This window comes from Dendroctonus ponderosae, unplaced genomic scaffold (genome assembly GCF_020466585.1).
Source record: "Dendroctonus ponderosae isolate FM_Combo_2020 unplaced genomic scaffold, Dpon_F_20191213v2 Dpon_F_20191213_1, whole genome shotgun sequence".
Lineage (NCBI taxonomy): Eukaryota > Metazoa > Arthropoda > Insecta > Coleoptera > Curculionidae > Dendroctonus > Dendroctonus ponderosae.
Genome location: NW_026017110.1, coordinates 59464330 through 59485581, shown reverse-complemented (window position 1 = coordinate 59485581; position 21252 = coordinate 59464330). Strand labels below are relative to the sequence as shown.

At 34.1% G+C, this 21252-nt stretch overlaps 3 protein-coding genes across 4 annotated transcripts in view; 2 read left to right on the top strand and 1 right to left on the bottom strand.

The window, feature by feature from the left end:
- The first annotated feature begins 1830 nt into the window (after positions 1-1830).
- LOC109532928 lies at positions 1831-12797 on the top strand. The gene is made up of 5 exons (XM_019898072.2): positions 1831-1939; positions 7991-8420; positions 8475-8865; positions 11853-12087; positions 12140-12797. Exons 1-5 carry the CDS (start codon positions 1900-1902, stop codon positions 12289-12291), a joined length of 1248 nt encoding a protein of 415 aa, XP_019753631.1. The 5' UTR covers positions 1831-1899; the 3' UTR covers positions 12292-12797.
- Positions 12798-13996: 1199 nt separating this feature from the next.
- LOC109532920 (adapter molecule Crk) lies at positions 13997-17235 on the top strand. Of its 2 annotated transcripts, none has more exons than XM_019898063.2 (6): positions 13997-14399; positions 14748-14870; positions 15115-15319; positions 15384-15512; positions 15574-15666; positions 15778-17235. In XM_019898063.2, exons 1-6 carry the CDS (start codon positions 14365-14367, stop codon positions 15979-15981), a joined length of 789 nt encoding a protein of 262 aa, XP_019753622.1. In that variant the 5' UTR covers positions 13997-14364; the 3' UTR covers positions 15982-17235. The 2 variants fall into 2 exon arrangements, with proteins under 2 accessions (XP_019753622.1, XP_048523926.1); XM_048667969.1 differs by lacking the exon at positions 13997-14399 and adding an exon at positions 14458-14584.
- A 122-nt stretch (positions 17236-17357) lies between these two features.
- LOC109532921 (IDLSRF-like peptide) overlaps positions 17358-21252 on the bottom strand; it is a 17719-nt gene continuing 13824 nt past the window's right edge. The window contains exon 4 of the mRNA XM_019898064.2: positions 17358-20244. Coding sequence (XP_019753623.1) covers positions 20051-20244 — 194 coding nt within the window. The 3' untranslated portion in view covers positions 17358-20050. The remainder of the gene's footprint in view (positions 20245-21252) is intronic.

Genomic DNA, 21252 nt, shown 5'->3' with positions numbered 1-21252 from the left:
TAAAAATGTGGAAATTCGCTTGCAAAAAGCGCTTGATTTTGTATTCAACAAACACCCCCAGAAAATTAATCGTCAAAGGGGAAAGTTTACACCGCGTAGACGTACATATCAGCCTATATATTTACAGTGGCGTTCATCATTGTCACTCATGCGAGAGAATGGATAATAATTTCGATCTATCATTTTGCTTTTATTAAAAATTTAACTTCAATTTGTTGATAGTTTAGACATGGAAAAATAGACTTTTCTTATACGACGCTTCAACAGGGTCGGCTTTAGAATTAAAGCTTAAGACTAAATCTGTCCAATCATCAGTTAATTCTTATTTAAGGTGTCTGAGGAGTGCTCTTCTATTAGACGCGTCACTATATTTTTTACATTTATATAAGCAATTCGCTCAAAACTTGTAGTTATGAAACATAAAAAATAGAAGTACGCTACTGATTGGGCAATTTCATTTTCGATTGCAGATATTTTGCTGTTGGATTTAAATTGGGGACTAAACACCATCCTCAGTGTGAAACTGCGGCCATTCTCGTCAGGGGATAATAAATTCGTAAATATCGGACTGTCCGTCACTTCTGTGTGTTTTAATCAAAGTCAGATTGTTGTAGATTCGACGAGGAAAATAATTAAAACGGTTTGTTTTTTCAAGAAACCCTACAGTAGCTAGGCTGTTATTAGATTCGAATTCAGTTATATATTAAAATTTGCAGTTTATTGTCCCTAGGTTTTGAACGTATTGAATTTGTGAATTGCGTTGGTATGCAGAAGCTGCATTATTTTTTTCTCGCCAACTAACATTTTTGCATCTGAAAGAAATGCAGTTTGAGCCAGTCTAGACATTTATCATAGAGAACCGACAATGTTATTTTCAATTTGGACAGTTTTTCAATAAATGAAATACATTTAATAATATTAAAAGACTGTTGGCGTCCTCTGTTGGGAAGTAAAGAGTTCTAGTCGAAGCACGTGAAAGATTTCCATCCGTTCTTTCTATAATTTTGTGTAATCAATATAGTCTAGACGATAATACAAAAAGATGTCATGTAAAGGCTGAAAATGCATAGAATTTTTGCGTGCAAAACAAAAAATATTTGTGTTTTTATGAAATTCTACCGCCTTCAGCCAGCACAATGTCTAGACGTGCAAAATCCTATATATAAAAGACGGTATTGATACAACAGACGCTTTTTGTGAATACTTTTGGCTTTAATACTTGAAGTTTTATAACTATATTGAAAAATTCAAAATAAACGAGTTATTTGAGCGCTTTTTAAAGGCGCATCATAATATGTATAATAATTGCATATAGCCGCAATAAAATTTTCGGCAATAAATTATTTTAAGTGGTATTGCCAGTCCATGTTCAATTAAACATCATGTGATTGAGGCAACAAGATGCAGCCACCTGACGCACTAAAAAGCTGCAGGTGGCTCGATGATTCAAATTAGGCATAAAATGCGGAATATTAAAAAAAAGCGATCAAGATAAAAACTGAACCAAGGTGGGACATTTAAGGAAAAGTTATCAGCTTTTGTTAACAAAAAAGCGACGTCTGTGCACCAAATTTCATATTTGAAAATATAGAAAAAAGCGTGATTTTCTTAAACAAAGTATTGTTCGCTTTCATCCCATTTAATGGAGAGAAAGTAGAAAAAAATAGGTTTTTGCAAAATTTCCAGTTTGCGAAAACGCGAACTCAAAGCAAGCCAAAATGGCCCTATGGTTTCATTGATTCCTCATATTTGGACGCCCATTGTAGCCACTGCGTCTGTGCAATGTCTTTGCATTCATAATAGAACGCAGCATCCCGAACATCTGCCAGGATAAAATATCCCCTCAAAAGTATTGTGCCAACTATTAAAATTACGGACTAATATAATATAGTGAAACTTATGGACAATTGCCCCGTTAATATTATTTGTCCTGGACCTGGTAAGTTGTCGTGGTTTTGTGTGTTTGTGTTAAAAATATAGTTGATTGTCCCATCTGTGTTTTGTATCCCATAAAATATAAGGGATTTATTTTTTCAAAATACATATTTCGGAAATTCGGGAAACAGGCGATTTCAAAATCATTTTTTTTGTTGATTTGTCAACTGAGAAATCGCAAAGCCGCTTCAAAACCGTTTAACCATTATTGATAGTAACAGCACTAAGTGTATGTGAACGAAGGATTGTCATACAGGAAATAGAAAATAATTGTGATTGGCATATTATAAGAACGCTGATGTCACCACACTCTTTAGGATGGATTTATTACTTTGCCAGCGAAGAAATTATTTAATTTATATCTGGCAGTCGGCTTACAATGTTAAGCATTTTGATACAGTTAACCGATTTTAATAATTATGCAGATTGTTACGTAAAAACACGAGAAGCATTGATTTTTGCAACATTTTTTAAATGCCGCTTTCGTATTTTTCTGGAGACTTAACATACCACAGAAATAAAAAAAATTGTTTCAATTTTCTAGCGTATGTACCTACTGATTTGCAATTCTCTTTTCAGATTTTACTTGTTGGATGTTGATCTCTGGTTGATTATCAAAATAAATACTTTGCCATCTCTTACTGCAACTGCCAACAAATTCTGAAAACATAAAATCTCCTGCTATAGTTCTGCAAATTGATGTTATTATCTACGTGAAATAGATCCATCTATAATGAATTAATGCGTTTGAACTAAAAATCTTGCTTCCTTGAATGCATACAAACTCCCACATTTACATTAATATGGAGAATTTGAATGAATTCCCACAATTCGCGAAACACATTATAAAGGCATGTTTGCACTCTATACCTAACGATTGTATTAGAGACAATGATAATAAGGCTTCATTATGTACAGACACGGTTTAAACGAAATATACACTCGGCTTTCAACCATACCCAAATGAGTAGGAGAGAATGTTCAATTCATACTGGAACATCAGACATATGTATTTTAACAAAACCGCCGAAAGCCTTATTTAAAACGTTGTTTTGCGTGTACCGCGATATAAATAATAGCAGATGTTATAAAATCCGCCCCTGAATTACACAGCTCCTGATAGTGAACTATATAATAACCAAGGGTACGATTTCAGAAAATCACGGATTGGAGTGGAACGGCTTAGAAATTCTCATACGACATTCTCTAGCTATTTATGGCAGCTTTCGCTTTAGCAGGATTCTTAAATATCTGGCTCTCAATACAGTGTGAAACCCGAAAATAGCATAGACATACGTAAATGTTCCAGACTGGACACTCATCCGTAAAAAAATTATTATTATAATCAAAGTGGTAAATTTTACTGCTAAAGGACTCCATGCTCATGGCCTGACTGGGTGTTGCAGGCTGCAGGCAGCTGGCTTTTACGGAAATGACGACGAAACTTTATCAAGCTGCAGTATGTTTGGCATTGCAAAATATAATAAGAGCTTCCTGGCATTTAACAAGGCGATTAAACAAATATTGGTAATGTAAATCCGCCTGAAACATGAATAACGCGTGGGTCATGTTGTAAGCCTCATCAAACAAAATTATTTCCACACTCTTCATAATTTTCTTAAAAAACAGCTTTGTCTTCGGAAACTCCGCACTGGTGCACAAAATATTATTTATTAAGCTGACAAAGCTGCTAAGTGTGACTTTGAACTAAGAAGTAAATAATGAATAAATGGTAGTATCTCGTTATATATTTGCCAATAGTCAATAAATACCTAGACTGGATATGATTGTTTGATTGATTATTAATGCGATAAGGTATGCTGTTCCCAATCACTAGAGCTTTTTATACAGGGCGTAATTTGAATAATTTAAATCACTTTTTGGTAACGCAGACCTGGTTTTGAGCTTAGAACTAGGAACATTAACTGCATACTTGAAGGTCTTGGTTTTCTTAACGAACGTCTGGTTGAAGCTAAATCTTTTTTTTAAATACTGGCCCTGTTAAAACCGGCCCTGCAATATTGGCGACATTTTTTTGGAAAGTTTTTTTGCGTCCATAGAGGATAAAGCAAAAGTGCCAAATGGACCTTCAGAGTTAACAATGGTATAAGCCTTATAATAAGTATAGCAAGAGACCCGTAAAATGCCCGCAGGGTACCGTTAATATATTAACAAAATCTACCCATTACGAGCCTGAGTTACTGTTTACGCTCAGCGAGCGTATCGTCGAGTCTTCAAAGAGTGTTTCAACAAATAAGTTCGATTTTGTGGAGTTTATTAGTTTTATGTGTTCTAAGGCAATTTTTAATGATTTTTCTGATATTGGTAAGTGAATAGTTAGTTAAATGCTTGCACCCAATACCATTTAATCCTTTCGCGACAGGCGTTTTTTGAACATTGGAAGTAGCTCTGCATACTCTTCGTGAATATATTGCGGATACTATGACTATTACTGGTATTCTGCATGTATTGTAATTGTCTTCATTTTACATTTTCTACCACAATAATAACAAACTATTGCTTAGGATTTTTTAATGGGCAAATACCTAGTTATTAATATATGTATAACGACAGCCAAGGTAACAGAGCAAATTAGAGGTTTGCTAATTCGCAATTTCGGACTTAAATATTATATGGCATAACTCCTAGTAAGGACGAAACATTGCATTGAACATGTAATAATTACAGTGATAACTAGACTTTAATGGTGGAAGGAAAACAAGTAAACAGTAAAATATATGCAAGTGAAAAGTAATTGATTTATTTGAACTTTCATTGTTTTGCAAACATATTTTTATTACGCAGTTTAATTAACTAAAGTATACCTGTTTGTTAAAGATAGACAATGGTGAGGGCCATTGCATAGCCCCCTCAATGTCTACCACTTGCAGACGAAACAATTTTTTCTAAAAATGCATTTTTTGAAGAAGGACGAAGCGTACATAGTAAATAGAGGGTGCAATCCTTAAATTTGTTATGCTCATGCAAAATTATTTTTGTTACTACACAATGCGATTCACATGAAAAAGCGACATAACAAATCTGCCTGCAGTAAAACACTGATTAAACAATAAACACATTCCCTATCGACAAAGTCTCACGTTTCATATTTCTGTTGGCTGTTGGGTTTCCCCCTTGTTTTTTACTCTCCTAGTAATTGGGTTTTCGTGTAGAATAATTTGATACGTTTTTGCCATTCTTATTATTTGAAATGATTTTGCGCGAAACCATAAGTTATAGGATGTAGATGATTATTTATTGTATTGACCTTGAATGTCTGTGAGTGATCACAAACATTGCCTTTTTGTGATTACAATCGCTGACCTATCCAATTTAATTAAAAAACTATTGACCCCTTCAAATTGCCATAGCGTTGAGAAAAAAAGTTACTGTCACGATTTTATTTTAGAATGCATTGTTGCTTGAGCAAAAGTGAAAATTCAGTTCAGCATAAACTCACGACAGCACAAAAAACGGCTCTAATGATGTTAATTATATTTTATATCATTTTAAGTAATTTTAACGAATTCTCATCGTGAACGATTCCTTCACACGTTGGTATCCCCTAGGGTCGTAAAGTTTAATTGCCACCAATAAAAGCCCTTGAAGAAATAGTTTCGGGCTTTATTACCCAAATCTAGCCCGACCAGTGCCCGAATAAAACATGTGGCTTTTTACCTTCCAAGAAATAATATTTCTTCCAGTCAAGGCTGAAAGGTCGGAGAATTCAAATAAAATACATATTCAAATCGTATCTAGCACATCGATTCTGGGAAATAGAACAAGCCTATTCTAACTATCATGTAACATAGGTATATGTTACAGCTTCCAAACATTAGCTTTTGTGTAATTCAGTAGGTACAATAGACCTAGTTTGTTTAGGTGTCAATCCTGTTTATCTTTCATCGGTTTATTTAGACATGTAAATACCTATGAAAGAGCCGTTTAGTATTACAGATAGGATTTCAAAGCAGGAATATGAGAACCCAGTCAATTGGTATGATTCCCTATAAAAAGGAAATGATGCAGCGCTATATAAAGACTACCGTATGAAAGAAAATCCAATTTTAGTATTTTTGAACATGTGCAAAATTGGATGTAAAATCGGCATAATTAAATAATAATTAGCTAAGAGGCGGTCGTTGCAGGCATACACTAACCTTGTCGAGTCATAATTACCAAGAAAATTGCTCGTCTTTATATTTAATATTTGTGCGGTTTTGTACCTGGCACATTATTTAGTCACTACGACTAAGGATTGGTTAATTTATTTAAATAAAATTCACATTACTAAGGTTGTTATATTATAGAGACTTATCATTTCTATTCACAAACTGAACTCGTTGAAAATGTATAACTGGATTGAGGAATGTAGGTATTCGAGTCTTCAGTCCAACAATGAACAGTGAATAGCATAAATATTGCGAACAGTATCTAGATAAAATAGCGATCATCCCAACTATAGTATGTGATGAAATTGTTAAATCACTGAGCTGGATTTTAACGCAACTACTCGCAAAATACATCCAGCTTATTGATTGGAAAATGTTATCGGTATTTATAGGTTTCATCATTACAATCTCAACTAGTCGATAAAGCTCATCATTAAGTACAGCTTCAGCCGCAAGTTAATTAGGGAAACCCTTGAAGAATCTGCAATGCAAACAAGCAACCATATGCATATATGTATTATCTTTTCTGTATGTACAATTTTCTCATGAGCTTTTATCAAATTAAGTCCGTGTATGTTGTAAACACATGCTAAAATTAAAAACAAATTCATTTGGAACAACGCGATAAAACACAACTTTGCAATGCTAAAAGATAACGCAGTAGTTTATTGCCGTTCTTCGCGTAAGCTTTCAATATTTAGTCGATAATTAACGTGTTAAAAGGCCGTGCTTAGCTACCTTATCCGTATTACTCAAGTGCTTTAGTTTCATGCAAAAGGTGCATCAATTACGTAATTTTTGAGCAGCAGTGGGTCTTCCGACAACGTCGTTCGCAGGTGCAAAGGATTTAAAAAATCATGTTTATAACAAAACTATTGTATGAATTGAGCAGTTTGTCTTATAAGGGAACACCCAGTATCTAAAATGTCACCCAAAGGTTAATCGTGCCGTGGAGTGTATAACTGATCAATGAATAACTTGAATTTCATTCCCTTGATCCATTATCAAATAAAAAGGTTAACCAAGTGGAAAGTGTTAACAACAATCTATTACAGAAAATAATGATTTGCCGAGGAAGTAATAAGAAATTTAATTAAGTTTTGTTAAACAACACTTCCTAACTGCGACTTAATTGTTTTGCTTTATTCAAATGCAATAGTTAATTTTGTCCTAAAAACCATTTCAATTGTCTGCAACGCAGTGAAATGGGTAATAGGTTTTATTGTTTAAAGAAAACTGTAAAAACTGAAAACAATGGTAGGACAAATTTGAGGTATTTCCATAGTTAAATTGCCGACAGAAAATGCCTTTAGTCGAAAGTCATCGGCTAAATTTCCTATAAGAGCCAACTAAAATTAACTCCTATTTCTTGAACCACTTGAAATTATAATATGTATTTCCACGTAGACCTACCATTGCCATTGTTTTAAAAGATTATAATATATCCTTTTCCGTTTCGAACAAATGTGGCGGAAACGTTATTTAAAGTGAAACTATGTGAAATAATAAGTAGATATTAATAAATAATTCATTTGAAGCCATTGTTAAATATATAGAGTTTGTAAACGGACACGGGTGTTCTTTAAAAACTGTGTTAGACAATTTACGTGTTTCATACCTTACAAAATAGCCTAATTTGAATTCTTAATCAGAAAAAATAACGTTAAGTTATTCATTCGGTAACGGTGTTATTAATCTGGTAATCTAGACGTTATTAAATGTATTACTCATACCACATTAAAGACGAGCGTAATAGCAATTAAAGTGCTTCATGCATGCAGCTCATGTTTCTTCTAGAACAAAAGGTTGTGACTGGAAATTATTTAAAATGAACTTCGAGCCAAGCGTTTTAAATATATTTTAAATACAATTTTTGTTGGCAGATTTAAATGGCAGCATTTCGCAAAAATGGAAAAGACTGCGCCAATGCTGTGCATCGTTGCGTGGTCACAACTCCGAGACATCGAAAAGTGCTCTGCTCGAACCCACTAGCCCTCACATTCTAGTCAGCACGCCTCACACCACGTCATCCCTCAGGCTTCCCAGCAATACCAAAAAAACTAGCGTACAAGAAGTACTAAGAGCTAAATTCAGTCAAATTCATGTCGGATTGCGAAGACGAAGGGCCATGTCCGTCCAGGAATTTTTTCACACCGTGGGGAATGGTGGAAAAGAACAAACTAATCAACCAAAGACTGCCTTCTACGTTCCTGCTCCTGAAAACTTGACTTCTGCTGATAGGAAGCCTCGAATATTTCAGTCAGCCTCGGAGCGAAAAGCTCGACCCCGCCAACGAGAGTCATTAAATCTCAGGTGAGAAGAAAAATTGTCAGAAATACTGCAATGGTCCTAAAATGTTCATTGCAGTCTTCCAGGTTCAGAATACTACTACGAACCACCTCCAGACTACGATGTCGAACCAGCACGACATCGTCGCTGGTCTGTCGCTGCAAATCCTACATCACTTAATTCAGGCCTTACCCAGCCTATTTACACTCATCCAACGAAAACTCATAACTTGAAAACCATCGAAAACTACAGCATGAAAATACCAAAATCAAAATTGCAGAAACATCAACATAATTCGGATCGAGCAAGGTCACAATCACCCAATTGTAACAAAAGACAATCCGAATGCAGTAAGGCGGAAAAACAAACGAAGTTTAAAGTAGTCAACTCAAAGAGCTATTACGAGTTGGGAGGCGGCAGACAAAAAGCGGAAGTACGACCGGACGGTAAATTTGAACGTGATCGGCAGGTATGCAATTGTTTTTTTGATTTCTAGTGCCGTACACGATTTACTACTTTATTCAATTAAGCATAGTAGCCCATTGAACACGTAACACATTTGCCCTCAGCTATTGAAAACCTCAATTTATTCTAATGCGGTCAGAACGTAACAACTGTCCAGTTATTTACTACACTCTGTATAAATATATATATTTCCCTCAAGGAAAATTATAATCTTCTCACGTTCAAACGAAATATTTAGTAAATAAATGCCGTTAGAAAATACACATTTTCATCAATTTACATTTTAATTTGTAGCCATAGTCCATATCCACCAAGTATGTTCCAAATTGAATGCAACAAAATAGTAAAATAGGTACGGCCCTGTCAGAATTAATCGATTTGAATCGATTATTTCCTACACATTACAACTTTATTTATTATAATGTTCGTCACCCAAATAAACAAAATTAACATAATTTATCAATCAAAAGCTGTCAGAGTTGAACGTAAAAATCATAGGTCGGCATTATAAAAAGATTCCTGACCCACACATCGGCCCACATAGACACACTAAAAGTGGCATAGTGATATTACTATTACGGTTGCTTGATGTTAAGCATCTCTTTATGCAACAATCCCAAGAAAAATCAACATGTAGGTGGTCAAGTTTAAATTCCTTAATGACTATATAACAGTTTGTATTTAACTTAAATGGTTTCGTAATTTACAGTCAACCTTTTAACCTTATGTTCTAGTTGTAAGTGCAAGAACTGCAAATGGAAGGAATTGCATCGAATTATTCAAATAGCTCAGTTTCTGTGACACGAAACGACTCTTACATACATAATAGTACATATTACGTACATACTACGGATGCAGTGCATGTCCGCTTCAAATGTTTGCATATGGGAACATTATTATTAATAATTGCTAAAAAAGATCTCTTATAATTCAACGAAACTCAGCGAACCCTAAAGCAAAATTATCTACGGAGATGTTACTTTTACGGCATTATCCACCATTTCTTTTTATAAAAAAATATTGTTCAAACTGCAAATGTGAATGTAGTAAGCAATTATGATATATATCTGCACGTAACTGATAGACATTATTAACTCAGTTACATATTTGAGCTATTTTCGAGTTATTTAATCGATTTCAACTACAACAGCTACAGGGCCGTCTTTAATTAAAGATGTTCAGTTCTCGAGTTCCATAGAAAATTTCAACCAATTTTGATGATCATCCTATACGAACTGTATGAAAAACCTATGACTTTTAAGATACAACTACATAAATGCATATTAGCGAAAATCAAAATTTAACTTGAATCTGTGAAAATTTTCAGAGTTTTCCAGTTTTAGCCAAGTTACCCTTTCTTCTAAATGCTAAATTTTCTAAAGTTTCACTTAAAAATGACGCCAAACTTAACGTATTTTCCGTGAAAAATTATGAAATAAATTTCATTGCTTGGTCGCTTTTGGAAAAGTTTTGAAATCCTATTTTCTATTACAAAACGAACAGAATAAGCGAAAGCTTATAACAGACTATTTCGATCGAAAAAGACTTACGATCTGGAGGTATTTTACGCGAAAAATTACAAGATAAATTTATAGCTTTGTAAAAATTTTACAAAAACTTTTTTCAGCGTCGGATTCTAGACAAAAACGAAAATAAATTCCTTCCGTTTTTCCCCTGAAAACCATTAAGGTTTTCTCCAAAACCGGTCACAAAACTACAAGTTTTTAATCGAAAACGCAAAAAACATTATGTTCTGATGATTTCCTTCTTTTCTGACAATAATGGGGTCTTTTCAGCCAAAAATTACAAAATTAATTTTGCTAGAAACTTTGCCTTATTTATCGGTTTGCTGGGAACTTTAGAATACCCTTTTCAGCTTCGAATTTCGCACAAAAACCAAATAATTTTATTCAGTTTTTTACCGAAAGTAATTAAGATTATCTTGAAAAAATGGCCGGGGAGCAAAAGTTAAAAAAAAAAAATGTTCAGATATTTTCTGTGAAAAATTATATGATATATTTTATTGGAACACTCGCCTCCTTAACCGATTTTCAAAAATGTTTGGAACACTTTTAGCAGCTTTAAATTATGCACAAAAGCCTAATAATTAATTCTGGATCTTTTCCAAAAATATTTCGCCGAACTGAAAAAGCGAACATTTATAATCATTTATTTGGAAAACTCTTTTAGGACAAAATTTCTAAGCAACACTGTCACTAAACAGAAAAACCAAATTTTTCCTAACGTTTTACTGTAAAATACTGGCAAACTGAATATTTTATGCGAAAAATTAAGACAATTTTACAAGAAAACTCGTCGACTTTCTTTGAACTGTTCTTTAGTTGTACAAAGTGAACAAAGTAGTAAAACGTTACTCAGAAAAAAYGTWRATGACTATTTTTTGATGTACGAATTCCAGTCTCGGGTCTCGTAAAGCTTTAATAAAAACTTTAACTCAAGAACCGATGATTATAACTCGTTAACGCAGAGAGCGGCAACAACTCAATAACGCAACTTAACACAGTGTTACCCAGGCGTACTTGAATGGTTGATAGTGTCGAAAAAATAAAATATAAATAGAACATTTCGTTGAAGAAGTATTTATTGAAATGATAACGTTTGTTTTAAAACACAAAATAAATTAATGACTTGGATGAACCTGATGGGATGTTATGACTGCATTTATGTCGGGCTCGCAATTACTACTACAAATACTAGTCAGTTTATTTTGCGACGACGCTCTTAACGGCACTAAATCGATGTTCTACCAAATAGGTTTATCACCTATAATCAAAAGTACTACTTGAAAAACTGACTCGATTCGATAATTTTATATTAAACTGTTTGCGGACCCCTTGACGTTGTTCATAGCCCGCACAATAGATTTAAATTTTCTAAGGACCAACTGAATGATCCCACTGTTCTAGCAGCTGAAGATCTGAAAATCTCGTTTCAAGTATTTCAACTTGAAGCTCATTTCTGATTTCTCAGGAATCCATCGAAGAGTTAGAAGAGATTGAAGAGGAGGAGAGCAAGTTTTGCACCTTACCTAGAGGCGGAAATACGTTTACGATTCGACAGGTGCTGTTCCACAAAGGGCATGATTCCAAGCCTCTGGGATTCAGTATTGTAGGAGGCAGAGATTCACCTAAAGGCAGCATAGGAATTTATGTGAAAACGATTTTCCCGAATGGGCAGGCAGCTGAAAATGGCACTCTGAAAGAAGGTAAGTTTTTTGTGGTTTGATATTGGAAATTTTGCCAATGGTAGTGATTTAGGTGATGAAATTCTGGCAGTAAATCACAAGCCGCTGCATGGAGCATCCCACAAAGAAGCAATTAATGTATTTAAGCAAATTAAGTCTGGGGCTGTATTGTTGCATATAGGGCGAAGATTAAATAAAAATCGACGCGAAAAGCTTGTGAATTGAAAACAGTTTAACGTTATTTCTATTTGCTTTAGGATTATGTTAGTCTTAACGTATATACCAAAGATTGAACATTTTCATGTAGGAAAAGAGTTTTGTCGATGTAGGTCGCTAGTTTGCCTAGGAATGAGACGGTTATTTTTTATAATATCACAGTGATAAATTAGTCCGTTTACATAACGCATGGTACAAGAGAAGGACTGGAATACTGAACAAATTCGTAAATATGGGCAGCAGCTGTTTTAGCTAAGTAACTTGTATGACAAGTATTTTAAATATTACGTGCAAAATGCAGATGAAATATATAAGATAATATATGTATGTAGGTTTACATTTACAATTCACTGACATATAATAATGTTTCAAATAATGACTAAGTATATCCATAGATAATATCTAATCATATTTTTCCATCTGCTTAATTTTAAGTTGTAGTTTTGATAGTAATCAAAATGTGATACTTTTTTATCATTTTTAATGAAGTATAGGCACATATATGCTCCAAACCATTTCGAGTTGTTTTATTTCACCGCATTTGGAAAAAATCTCTGAAAAAATCTCCCCGAAACGAAAGGTTTGTAGTTAATATTTTCATTGAGTAACCCGAAAATGAGAAATTAATTAATTAAACCAAGCAGAAGTAGTGTTTATGGGGTGAGAAAAATTCGAAGATTCAACCGCATTAAAAGAAATAAAAAAAACGTACAAAGATAATTCTAGACCGCGATTGAATCATGACGATAGATATAGATCTCGAGATTCTAATTTCAGGCACCCTCAGAACCGATTTTGAGCCCATTTTAGCCTGCAAATAACACTCCCGAAACAATTACTTGTATTTCGTCCATATGATTGTTCCTTTTATCGGAGCTCAGTATTTTGATTGGAAAAGGCCTGGTTGATAAGAATTTACCGATATCAAAATCATACGTAATATTTTTTCGGATATAGGAGGATCCTGTTCGAATGATTTGGCGCAGCTGAATCATTTCATCTATTATTTCGATATTAGTAACATCTTGATTATATAAATAATTCGATTATCGTCACTTCTACACCTGACCGACTAGGCGGAAAGCGATCAGCTTTTAACTTAAATCACTCTACTTTTTAATAAATTTAGGGATCTCAAAAACGCCTATTTTTTTGTATTTTATACATTTAACATGAATCATTTCAAACATTAACAATCAAGTTGGGGTTTTCTGCTAGATGTCATGCCTTTGGTATTTCATTTATTCGCATTTATCTGAAAGAATGACCAACTTACCAAGGTCAAAGATTTTGGTCGTTCCCTCAAATTCTGGCTTCTTTTGGAGGGATGTTCAACACTCGTCTCACTATTCAATCAAATCACTTTTAATCTTCATCTGATTGTTCCTGTCAGCAAATGGGGCTGATTACAGTTATAGGAGAACGTCTCCAACACGCACTCTCAACATATTGGTGAATGTTACGGTCTAGACGGGCTGCCGACTGCGCCGACTAACTAAATCTGATCCTCAAATAGCATGTTCGTTCGCGAATAGAAAGAGACGCAGCTACCAAGAAAGAGACGCAGCTACCAGCACTAAAGTACAATTGAATTAATTATTCCATGAAATTTAAAAGCTATTTAATTTAACTTTCCGAATAAAAATATAAAAACGCAATAATCGGTTAAAGATCCGTCGCTTGCCCCTGACAATTGGCATCTGTCAAAGTGGGAATTAGTTGGGTCGCCATTGTTGTGGTTTTGTAATATTTGCTATTAGAACCCAATAATATCAAAAACCAAGTTAATTATCCAGATTTTCGGCTGATTAGAATTGAAAATGTTCAATTGTTTTATACCCTAAGATGTTGTTAACAGTTGTTTCCCATAAATATCTTTACAGCATTCAATACTGAACTCTATGTATGGAGAATGTTTTCAGGCATCTAAAAAATAAAAATTAATTAAAAATAATTATATTAACAAGGGAACACTTAAGTTTTAGTGTCTTTGTTCACTGAACTACTTAGTGTAATATGTTCCTGTAGGCCAATTATTTAAGGTCATAGATCTATCGCGCTGTGTACATAAAGCTAAACAAAATGAATAACTTATTTGATCACGAGGATGAAAGCAGGTAAATTATTTGATACATTTATGTGATAGTGGGTTTTATCAATTTCCAAATAAGACTGTGCTTCAGCATTGCTAATTTGCTTCTAAATATATCGTTTTACTCAGAGCGTAGCGTATACCTATCCTCAAGTATTCATACTGAGGCATCTCCAATCTGATGTGCAAACATTTATTTCCCTTTCAAAGGCAAGTGCTCCGGTTACTAAGAAGTCTGAATTCTCCAGAAGTAATTAGTAGTCAAAACAATGATTCAACTGATTAAATGCAACCGATGTTTATTTTTTCTTTTAACAACTTGAAAACTATAAGCTGTGTTTTGTTCTGTTTCAACCAGTATTTTTTGTTTCAGTTGGTACTTTGGTGCCATCAACAGGCAGGAGGCTCAAGACCTTCTTATGGCGGAAAAGGAAGGAGGGGTGTTTTTAGTTAGGGATAGTACAACTTCCGTGGGCGACTTCGTATTATGTGTAAAGTAAGTATACAACCCATGTGGGATTAATTTAAACCCCAATTGGGATTTAAAGATTTTTGCTGTGTTTTTTTCTTAAAGCTGGATTTAGAGAGGCATCACTTAACAAAGCAGTGTTTGTAGTCGCTATCATTATTGTAATTTAATGTTTGTTGTCGCAATCAAATTTTATTTTATCAGGCTATGTGAAGTACTGGAATGGCAATTTAGCAATTTGTTTAAAGTAACATTTTTTTTTTAATTTCAGGGAAGACAGTAAAGTTAGTCATTATATTATTAATAAAATGCAGAGTAATGATCAGACGAATTTTCGTATTGGGGATCAATATTTTAAAAGTTTAACAGAACTAGTATCTTTCTACAAGCTTCATTACTTAGATACCACACCTCTTATCAGGCCAGCAAAGAAAAAATTGGAAAAAGTCATTGCTAAATATGATTTTGAGAGTAACGTAAGTTTTCCGCCAGCTTCAACAGTTCAAACATTTTAATTACAATTCTGCGGCTATTTTGCAGGAGAAGGACGACTTAAGTTTTAAAAAAGGTGATATTTTAACAGTGCTGTTTAAAGAGGAAGAACAGTGGTGGAGGGCAAAAGATAAAAACGGCAGAGAAGGGTGTATACCCGTTCCGTATGTTCAAAAGGTACAGGTACAAGATGGGCATCAAGGTTATTTAATGACGAAGATAATCCGTTTTTTTCTAGCTTGAAGAAAGTTCTTCACCGGTTGATGCTTCAACAAGACTTCCAGAGGGACCAGTCAGTAGCATTCCTGAGTCGAAACCTAAACCCAAACCGGTATGCTCACAATATTTATTTTATTCTCACTGCTACTTCAATTTTTTTGATCGCTTGTTTTTTTCTGGAATTTTATCGATTTTATGAAAGCACTAAAAAAATCATTTTTAGCGGAAACTACCAGCAAAAGCCCGAGTTAAACAAGTGAGAGTACCAAATGCTTATGACGACACTGCATTGAAGCTAGAAGTCGGCGACATTATCATAGTAACGAAGACCAACATTAATGGACAGTGGGAAGGTGAACTAAATGGTAAAGTTGGATATTTCCCTTTTACACATGTAGAATTCTTAGATGACGATAGTGGGAGTTAGTAATTCTATGGCAGGCTGTACAATGGTTGTTTCACTCTTGTAATCCTGTAATTAATCTATAGCTTTCTGCGTATATACAGACAGTTCTAATATACGACTAATTGAAATCGTGAACATATTGTACACATATACATTATTTGAAACTTGTCACCATCACGGAAGACTGCATGCAATGTCCATTATCTTAACTGTGAGCAAAAGACTGCTGGTGAAGTACTTACTGATTGGTTCAGTATCATTATGCGACCAGCTACTTACTTCAATTTTTACTCAAATAATTAAATTTCGGCATCGAATGTGTTAAATAATATTTCTTGCAGATTTTATGATCTAAGGCGGTATCATGCACTTACTTTTACATAATAAATGCGATATGATTCATATAAATACGCACTTTTTACAAGTTACTTAAAATAATTTCGAATATTTATGAATCGATCATATAACCTTTAGAAAAAGCTGCTTAAATTGATTCACGTTGGGTGACAAGTGGTCTAAACATAATAAATTATTGCTTAGAACAGCTACGACGTTATTAAATATGCTTGTATTATAAAATTTTATGCAATTATTCTAGTCGAAGCAAATTATCATATTTGTATAAGCTGAGTGAAATAACTGACTGCCATGGTGAAAATAAGTTTTGGAGAATTTGTATTATATTGTTGATGATGTCATAAATACTCAGATACGAAAGAAAAGTTTTAAAATAAACTGTCCCAAGCACATGTGAAGATTAACAATTTAATTACTTAATTGTTTTTAAATTTATATTTTAACTGTACATTAATCATTTGTAATTTTGAGCGTACTAAGTAGTATTTGATGATTTATAGTATTGCGATCAATTTTACTGAAATTCAGTTTTCCCCTGATGTTTTTGTGCTGTGAAGTATTTTAAATTTGGGAACACTGGCCTACATATATATCGTTTATTCTAAAATTGGTAAATTTAATTACCATCTATAGTTGGGATTTCAGATACTTGCTATTGTATTTACATATGCCTCGAATTCACTTTATTTAATACTAACAACGTCCCAGGTATTCAATTATTTATGAAATTTTATGTATATTTGCGCAGTTATATTGTAAACATGTATTTTTAAGTACATATCATATTTTACTATTTTTTCATCATGTTTTATGCGTATACATAATAGAATATATATTTTAAACTAGTGTATTAAGAAATATAGAAATCTGTATACGTTTTATTGTGTATTATGCTAAAAACACAGTTATTTACATCTATTATTGTTTTTTCTTTATTCCTGTTAAAACCAATGCTCTTAAGTAATTGACGGCTTACCTTTATGTTGACGATGTTATCAGGATGGGTTGAGGATCAAAGGTGAATAAATGAAATAACTCGCTCCCCTCACGAATTTAATTTAATAAGAAAATTTATTTTTCACAATTCGGTAGTTTAAAGTGGAAGCTATATATTTGAGTTCCAAATATCGACCAAATCCCAATATCTGCAGTTTGGTGCTTAATTATTGCTTTCCACCGTAAAAACCGTTACATGTCATATCAGTACTTACAGTGATTTATAAAAGTATGATATGTATTATACGTAATACAAAAGTGATTACCCTACAAATTGAAACCTTGCAAAGCCCGATCGCATCCAAACAAATTGTCAAGATTATTTCAAACAATAGAGACTAAATGAAATATTTTTTATGGACAATCATTATTTGGTTTGTGATTGAAGAATGGTGCTCAAACGGGCAAAGGTTTAGTCAGTATAACTCTGATTCTTGCTTCCGCAGTTAAAAAAGTTATATCAGCAACACCACTTCGCATTTTAAGTGATATGTTATTCATCAGTAAGATGGTAAAAATAGGTCGTAATGGTCGTTATCTTAATGTATAACATGTCTCTTAGCATCCGATCTACCTGATCACAGAGGTATATATGGAAAAGCGATGATTGTAAAGGAATTCTGTGGTCTTGTAGTTTATAGAAACCTAAAATAGTTCAATATCCCACGTTTGGCGAAGGAAACACAGTCATTCTAGGTTCAGTTGTTTGTGTTGAACGATGATTGCCCAATATTAAGCACGTATGATGTATTTTTTGCGAGGACTTGGTCCAATAGATAGGCGGTTAGCTTGAGAACTCTGGTGGAACAATATTATTCACTTACTGTATAAATACGTACTAAACGAAATAAGGATGCTTTTATAATCTGGGGCTCGGAAATGCTCATAAGTAGTTCAGGCCGATTGTTTGTTGGATAGTTGGAAAAATATATATTTATGCCAGTCAATTAAATGCTCACTTGTTAACCTGTTTAATATTGGAATTTTTGAAGAAATTATCATTTTAGTCATTCAATGGGGTTGTTTAGATGTGTCTCGAATGCATCGCGAGACATATCTAGGTATGATGATTTAGTGCCCACAATAACTGCTGAATCGAGGCGCTAGCAAACCTGGATGTATTTCCATTTTTGATAAAATTGCAATTAATTTCTTCGTTTCATTGAAAATGTACAGTCAGCATTTAGCCAACCAGCATACAACTCTATAAATAGTAAGACATATAGATATATTTCGATAAAGATAAATGTATATTTGTAACATGACTAAGTTCTAGATATAGTTAACGTGTACACTACATGATTGTGCTTTGTTGAATGTGAACATGGCAAAAGATGTGCATTCGCCTGTAAGATGGTAATTGTCAGGTCGTTATCTTGACGAATAAACGAACCTTTTGGCATTTTTTTTACATCGATCACAATATTGAAAGAAGTAGTCATAGAATACGATTTGGTGCAACAATGTAAACATACGTACTATAAGAAGTAGTGCAAATTGTTCACACTTATTCTAATTCTCTAGATTTAGACTTTTACTTCTCAGTCACATTACGCATATAGAGAGACTTTGTCCAAATTTTCAATGCTTGGTTATAATGTTAAACCTATTGCTATATTGTGCAATCAAATTTGAGTTAACAAATTGAAAAGTGTGCCACAATAATTGGACTGGGAGTCAGGAGTAATGACATACAATGAACTACATCCAGATAATCTGCTAATCAATAAAATATCGTCTTCTATTGACCTACACTTGCTCCTAGAGCGTTCAGATTAGTTACAGAGCTAAGTTCGATTCTAAAAAACCTTTCGTTTTCAAAAATATGGGTACAACTAGATTTTCTAAAAGCTATCAATAGAAGACAAAAAATACAAAACCTTAAAAAGTAGTGCTAATCACAATGCACCTTGTATATTAAATAGTTCAAATTGATGATACATACGTAATACGTTTCTGTGATATGTTTTGGTTTTTAGCCTTAAATGCCTCATTGGATATATGGTGCATTTGAAGGCTTTGATATGTTTGCATGTCTATATCTACTATAAAATTTCCCTAAATCTACATCCTAGCTCTACTTCTAGTGAATTATCAGAACATCAACTACAATATATAAGTCCTGATACATATTATGGTCGAAAAAGCACCAAAAATCAATTGCAAAGTGCTTGATCGGATCCTCCTACTACATCAAATAAATACATTTTCATCCCTCTAAATTGATTCGTGAAATCAAGGGGGACGGAAATCTCAAAACCGACACTGCTGCTGAAACTTTGTAAATGGGGTGACCAAGATGGTTGCTTCACCAAAGCAGATTAAATAAAGTGTCAAGTTTTTGTTCTATTTCCTTGCCCTGTTTCACTCTCTGTCTAAATTTCCTATAATATTAATGGCTATTTTAATAAAAGTTGTGTAGGTTTAACTGGCTATTGACCGGAAACGGTTTTGCCCAGTCCATGTTAATTGAATTCTGTTATTGGTGTTCAACTAGTTGGTCGCCGAAATGCAATATTAAAAAAAAAACGTCTTAATTTTCGAAAATAATCCATGACAGATCAAAATCCTGCTCACAGCATATTTTCTCAAACCAGACGACGCCATGCTTTCGATAAAATTTGACCAACACTCGAGCAAACATTTAATAAGGAAGATAAGAGTAGAAATGTTTGCTCAATGGCATATGTGGTTGCGGATGGGCATAAACTATTTCAGCAACAGGGTCAAGCCAACCTCAATCTAAGAACCCCGTGTTAACCAGCTTTTCAAGGAAAAACTTAACGTCTCCCAACTCCGAATCTTTAATACCAAGCGACTTCAACATCCCAAGATCCCCATTCTCCACCGCCATAAACACAGAACGCAGGTGCTCGAGATCAGCTCTCATCAGGTGAAGTGCTGCCCCAAAATCTTCAATCGTTTGAGATTCTACAATCAAATTTATACTCCATTATAACACTATTTTTGGCGTGAAAATTTCAGTTTTGGCTGTCGGCACAGGTTTCTAATTAGCAGCGATCCGAACGAAATAAATTGCCGGGGTAGCTGAATTTTTACCGACCTTTTTTTCGAAAGTTTTCTCTGCTGGGAGCCAAAGTTCGCCCGCTTTTTTTAATTACTACTTAGCTGCATCATCCATTATTTATTGCCAGAGTGGACGTTTTGCTTTTCCCATTCAGAAACTTACCTAGTAACACGTGGCTGCATTCTGAATATAGTGCTTAGAGAGTTTTAATAGCTGATAAAATTTTTATTAATCACAGTTTTAGTGTTGGAAAGTCAGGAGAGGGCAAAGAAGGAACCCGAAAATCCTTTCTAATATGCAGGATGGCTGATTCAAGAGTATCTAGAAAGGTTCGCGCTCTTGTTTTTAGCGGGATATGTTTTTAATGCGTTCCTTAAATCTTGCAAGTTTTCGGCTTGAGTGGCGTAAATTCTCGATTTAAGGTGCGATTCTCTATGGCCCCGCCCCACAGAAAGAAATCAAGAGCGGATAAATCTGGCGATTTGGCCGGCCGTTAAGTAGGAACTCGTCTCCGAAACCAGCTGGGACGCAATATTTCATTTCGAAATTGAGGAATGCGTAATAAGTACATAATGAGGCTGCTCCATATTATGCTGAAGTATCGAATTTCCCTTAAAAAGCCCATAATACGGTAATAGCAACCACCAACCACAGAAACTTTGTAGAGAATAAAACGTTCATATGATCAGCATGCGGGTCAATAGCAGGGGCGGATCCACCATTAAAGTCAGGGGGGGTTATTTGGAAAAAATACAGTCTTCTGTTATCTATGAAATTACAAAAATGATCGTCGTTTTGTGCGAGGGGTGCGAGAGGCAAAATTTCATGTTTTTCGTCCCGTTTTGCATGTTTCTCGAAAGCAAAATGAGCAAGAACGCTCGTTTTTACATCATTCCAGATATAACTAACTG